Source organism: Chaetura pelagica, unplaced genomic scaffold (assembly GCF_000747805.2).
Source record: "Chaetura pelagica isolate M959 unplaced genomic scaffold, ChaPel_1.0 scaffold433, whole genome shotgun sequence".
In the NCBI taxonomy this organism is placed as follows: domain Eukaryota; kingdom Metazoa; phylum Chordata; class Aves; order Apodiformes; family Apodidae; genus Chaetura; species Chaetura pelagica.
The window spans coordinates 2,586,556-2,592,114 of NW_009952574.1; the positions used below are offsets into that span (position 1 = coordinate 2,586,556).

The following is a 5,559-nucleotide window of genomic DNA, read 5'->3' on the forward strand; positions in this document are numbered from 1 at the left end:
CGGGCCCGGGCCTGTCTGCGCAGCCGGACGGGGCCTGGCGGCCTCCTGCCCTCCCTCCTGCCCTCCCTTCTGCCCTCCCAGCTGTTGGCCCCCTCAGGTGCTCCCAGGGCCGCGGGAGCTGCCCAGGTGGCGAGGGAGCAGTCGGGATGCAGACATGGCTGCAATCCTGAGGCCCGTGCTGAGGAGCAGGTGTTTTTACAACCAATAAAATGTTCATGCAAACACTCTTGAAGTGTAGATGCGGTCTTTTGAGTATCCTGTAGGTCCAATTAGTGGTTCTCCAGCAGTGCCCTCAACACGGAAACTGCTCAGTAATTAGCAATAATAATAAATGTATGCAATTAATTTGAATTGAGTTGACAGGAGCAGAAACCTCAGAACATTTCATCCCAGCTTTCAGTTGGTTAAAGCATTAATTGCAGTCAGTCGTGGCACACCTAAATGTGTGGTGCTGCCTGTGCAAGAAGCACTTCTTTGTTCATCAATCAACCTTGCATTCTTTTTATCCCTTGTTCTTTCCAGGTTCCTTTTGCTTCCATGTCTGTAATTCTCATCTTGCAGATGCAATATTTTTGGTGAGAAGGAGCTCTATGAAATTGAAGTTTTGCATGAAATCTTGGCAGGGAAGCTGCAATTACGTGATGTAAAGGGTTTCTCTAGAAACAGCAGGTGTTTTGCCTATGGGAGGTGTTCTAGGAGCATTGTGGAGATCCAGGAATGAAGCTGACAAATGTGACAGGAGCAGCTACCAGAGTGGGTGTCCCCTTTACATTCCACATGACACTACAGAAGTTTTAGTGAGTTAACATCTGTAATAAATCGCTAAAATTTAATTCCCACTTTTCTTCCCTCCATTTTCCTTTTAGTGGCCTTGTATGCTCCTGATGTTTTGTTGGCCTTCAGCACTTTAGTTGTTTTATGTTTCCCTCTCTGGAGGTGGATATCTTTTTTTGTTCAATCTATGCATTCGTTTTCTTTTTTGGACTCTTAAACTTTGTATTTTCCACTCAGTAGTCGGGTAAGAATAACCATAACTCCACCACGATTGAATTGCAAAATCAATCAGTGAAGTAGCTTGAGAAAATGCATTCCTGAACTCTGTCTCTAAAATCCCACCAGCAGTTCTGAACTCCTTTACAATTTTCATAACTCCTGCTTACAGTATTTCAGGGATAATTACCATTTTTAGTATAGTGCATAGCTGTAATTTTAATGAATTTTAAAGAAAATGCTAATGAACTTTAGCCTTAAACTGAAGGAGCTTTGTGTAGTGGCATTTAGGTAAGGGAACATCCAGCTCATGTGTGTTCAGGGTTGGTTTGCAGCACTGGGCAGATGCATTGCCAGGTGCATGGTTGTAGGTTTAGAATTTAGCAGTCTCCTTCCTCGGCCTAGTTTACAACTTAGTTGAAAGTGACAGTTAAGAATAAGGTATGTTGCAGATGTCCTTTCAACTTGAACTTCAGTCTGCATAATAGAAAAATGTTCAGCATATTTAGGGAGGGGGAAATGAAATGCTGTGTATCTGAAAAGGGTTCTGCAACTGGGTTTCTCAATTTATTTACTCATTAATATAGCAAAGACATGCTAATGATTTTTCTGTGTTGTGCTGCCAGATTTTGTTTTGTTTGTTTGTTTTTTCTCTTTTTTTGGTTGTTTGTTTGTTGTTTCATTGTTCTGTGTTTTGTTGGGGTTTTTATGTTTGGTTGGTTGGTTTTGGTTTGTTTCTTTTTTTAAAGCAAATTCTATATCAGAAAACAGACATTGTCCAGAGAAGAAAGAAAATGTAAATATGAATGTTATCTGTTGGTTCTGCAACCCAGGTGTCATTGAATTTAAACTTTCAAGGATGTTACAGGGAAATCATAATGGAGTTAAATTATAGGGAAAATGTTTTTGAGTTTCCAAGGTACATTGACTTAAGTAATATCTGTTAAGATTGAACTCATAAGTCTGATGCAGAAGCAATTTTATAAGTCAGAAAGACAAACCTTGATTAGTATATATTAAGTGAACCTTATTATTTGCTGCCTCTGAGTAGGAATGGAGCGATAAGAGTAGCAGCAGTAGGTCTGGGTGGTCTCTTCCATCTTTAGGTGGCATTGCAATAGGTGTTTTCTTTACTGTTGTAGAGTAAAAGTTTCTTGAATATCTTTTGGTACTGTTCTGCTCTGAGGCTGCTTCTGTTTTTGTCTCCAAAGTGAAGGATAGATGTGTAGTAAGATTTTAAAGCAGTTTTTTCAGCAGTAGATATACCCCTGGGCAGCATTGGTAATGTTAACTCTGCCCACTGGCTGAGTTATTTTGTTAATATTCTGGGATTAAGAATTGGAATGTTTATTGTTACTTTAAAAGCTCTTTGATTAACTCTATAAAACTTCGGTCCCTAGTCTGTGTAATCTGGGTATAAAATGGAGAATCTCAGCCCTACGTTGTCTGGATGAAACCTTCCCAAGAGTAGGAGAGGTTGATTTCTACTGAGTCTACATGTGAAGACTTGTTTTATCTTCATCTGTTTGGTGGCAGAACCTGCAGCAGATCCAGAGAAAAGGCATTAAGTGTTATGTGTTACAAAACTAAATTTTATGATGACTCTGTTGTGAGCCATAGTAGCTGTCTGTCTGAGAGAAAAATAGTTGCTTGCAGCAGCAAGTGGCAGGGTATCTATAAACTAGATTAGTGAAATGGTTTTTAGCTGAGCAGCAGCATGTCCTTGAGGCTATATTTAGTAAAACTAATCACATTTTGGAAAAAAAAAAAAGTACTGCTACAGTGCTTAAGTCTATGGCTGCTTCTGCCAGCCTCCTCCCCATGCCTGCTACTTTCATTGGGTTTATAATTATAGTAAAAATCTGTTTTGAGGAAATGATTGGGCTGGCATGGGGTTTGTAGAACCCGTAATTAATATGTCTACTCTCAAATTATTTCTAGGTGTTTGTGTAACTTTTAAATATATGGAGAAGCTAAGACTCTCCGTCCTGCTTTTTGCTTAATTTTAACTAGCTGTTTCTTTTCTGGGAGATGCTGGCACACATAAAGCAGTGCTGCACATCACAGGGTTTTCTAAGCCTTCTCTACCTGTCCTCACAGGCTGGGGTGAAGTGGTAGTAGCTGTGCTTTGCAATGTCTTTGGTTTACAGGGGGGTGTATCCAAATGGCAGCATCCTGATACTGTGCCACAGGCCTCTGCATTCCAGCATACTCATTGTTGACTCCTGAGCTTGCACACCTGTTCTTGGGTTGGCGTTCAGGCTGCTGTAGTACTAGAAACCAGCTGTCAATCTCAGCTGCTCCAGCTTCTGTTGCTCTACTTAGTCTTTTACGTAACCTACCAGGGATTACTGACTTCTCACTTGCTGTAATACAGGATTTAATGAATACATTTTTAATGGAAAACCAAACAAGTAAACCCTTGCTCTGCATATTTTTCTCTTCTTGGCTTGATTAGACTCTTTTTGAAGCAAGCAAAAAGAAAAAAAAAATCAGTGGTCACTCTTTATAAATATAGAATGGACAACGACTGCCTCAAATTCTCACAGTTGAAAATCGTGTTTTTCCACCACTCTTGTCAGGTGCTTTTGGGAAATGAAGCTACTTGAACAAGGTCATTCAGCAGTGGCCTCTGAAGAAGCTTACATTTCACAGGTTGTTTAGGAAGCCCCTCTCACAGATGGACAGATAATTTAGGATATTGTAAACCTAGTAAGTGGGAGAGGTTAATTTTCTCAGTGGACAGAGGTGATAAGGATCTGTTCTTGCATCCATTCTATTCAACATATACACCTTCTAATAGTATGAACAGCACATTTCTCCTTCCTGTTTTATTCATTGTAAAAAATGCTTAAAAGAATTGCTGATGAGCTCTCAGTTTCCTGAGCAACCAAGTGATGAACTGATGTGTATGGAAATGGCTCTCTCACCTAGAATAGTTAGCTCTGAGTTGATTGTTGTTTGAGGAATAAAATCTTGCAATGATAATAGAGAATTCTGTCAAAGTGTTAACTATGACCTTGGGGATAGATTTTAAAAATGCAAAGTATCCAAAACAGGGAGAAAATTTTAACATTGAGGTAATTCCATCCTACAGATCTTTAATGCAGGAAACCCAGAAAACCAACAGGAAAAATGACCATCCTCATGGGAAGTATGGAAGAGCTTCCATATGAGAATTGGCTAAATAGATGAGGACTGATGATCCTGGGAAAGACACAGTGGGAGGAGATGGGTATGGTAAAGGTCACTACAAACTTGACCTCCTGGAAAAGGCAACTGGGGAAGAATCTTTTATCTTTTCCAGTCTTTTTCAGCTATCTTCATATCCTTAAAGTGTGCAGAAGCTCTGAGACAACTGTTTTTCCCACTATTTTTGCATACTTTTCTCCCTTCCATTGTTAACCCCCTGATAGTTTCAGGGGTCTCTGTTGATGTTATGACTTCTATTACCAAATGCTTGTAGTAAAAGATGGAATTTTTTCTTCTTGTTTCCGCTCAACGTTTGTCCTTTCTTCTGATGCCATTTTTTGTTTAGGTAGCTACATGTCCAGAACTAAGCACTCCCACAAGATTTGAGGGATGGTTAAATATGACTTTATTTTACAAAGTCAGTATCCCATAATCTGATTTACAATAAAAGGACTAGCTTGAAAAAGCAAAGCATGTTAATACTAACATTTTAAGCCACTAATCAGAATCAACAGTCACAAGTACTGAGATAATTGGGTTGGCTTAAAAATTAAACAGTTCAAAAAGGATTTTGGCTCTCCTGAGTAGCAAGACACCCTGCAAAATGCTTGTGCCTTGAAGAGAAGGAAAAATAGTAACTAATTTCCCACACCTGACTACTGAGTGAGAAACACAATGGTTTTCCCTCTTTTAGTTGCAGACTTTCCATACTGCTGCACCTTGCAGAGATGTTCAGGACTTGACTAACGGGGTTGCCATGGCGCAGGTGCTTCACCAAATGTAAGTTGACACTTAAGTTCAAAGAAGAGGTATTTAATTCCTTGAGGTTTTTGTGTTTGGCATGCAAAGTAGACAGAAACTTAGAGTAGACAGTTTATAGCAGGAGATAAAATATGCCTTTATGTTGTTTTGGGGATGAGGTAATAGTTGAATAATAAGGTCACAGAGTGCAGAGGGTAATAAGGTATTAAATTGATACTGAAGAGTAATTGGCCAGGAGTCATACGATCCTTTTCACTTTTCCTATCAACAGTATTTTTGTGGATATCCATGCTTCAAGCCCCAATGTTCCTCTTTGGAATAAGGAACTAAAAGTTCAAAGAGCATGCCTTTGTGCTTACTTCCTTTTGGAATTGCTCAATTGATTTAGATTGAAATTCTAGGATTTAAATTATGGCTGACTGTGTCTGTGGAAAAAAAAATCTGGAACTTCAGTGACATATTTATTATTGAAAAACAATGGTGAAGTAATCAAAAGCAAAATCATTCCTGTTTTATTAGGGTGATGACAAATGGTACTGTGTTGAGTGATACACTAGTTTTGAAATTTGTAGTTACTTTAGAGAGTTGTAACACAAGTATTTTATTGAAAGAGTG

At 39.1% G+C, this 5,559-nt stretch overlaps 1 protein-coding gene across 1 annotated transcript in view; it reads left to right on the forward strand.

Annotated features, from left to right (window-relative positions):
• The first annotated feature begins 4,251 nt into the window (after positions 1 to 4,251).
• HOOK1 (hook microtubule-tethering protein 1) overlaps positions 4,252 to 5,559 on the forward strand; it is a 20,303-nt gene continuing 18,995 nt past the window's right edge. The window contains exons 1-2 of the mRNA XM_009993578.1: positions 4,252 to 4,296; positions 4,877 to 4,962. Of these exons, the coding sequence (XP_009991880.1) occupies positions 4,940 to 4,962 (23 nt within the window). The 5' untranslated portion in view covers positions 4,252 to 4,296; positions 4,877 to 4,939. The remainder of the gene's footprint in view (positions 4,297 to 4,876; positions 4,963 to 5,559) is intronic.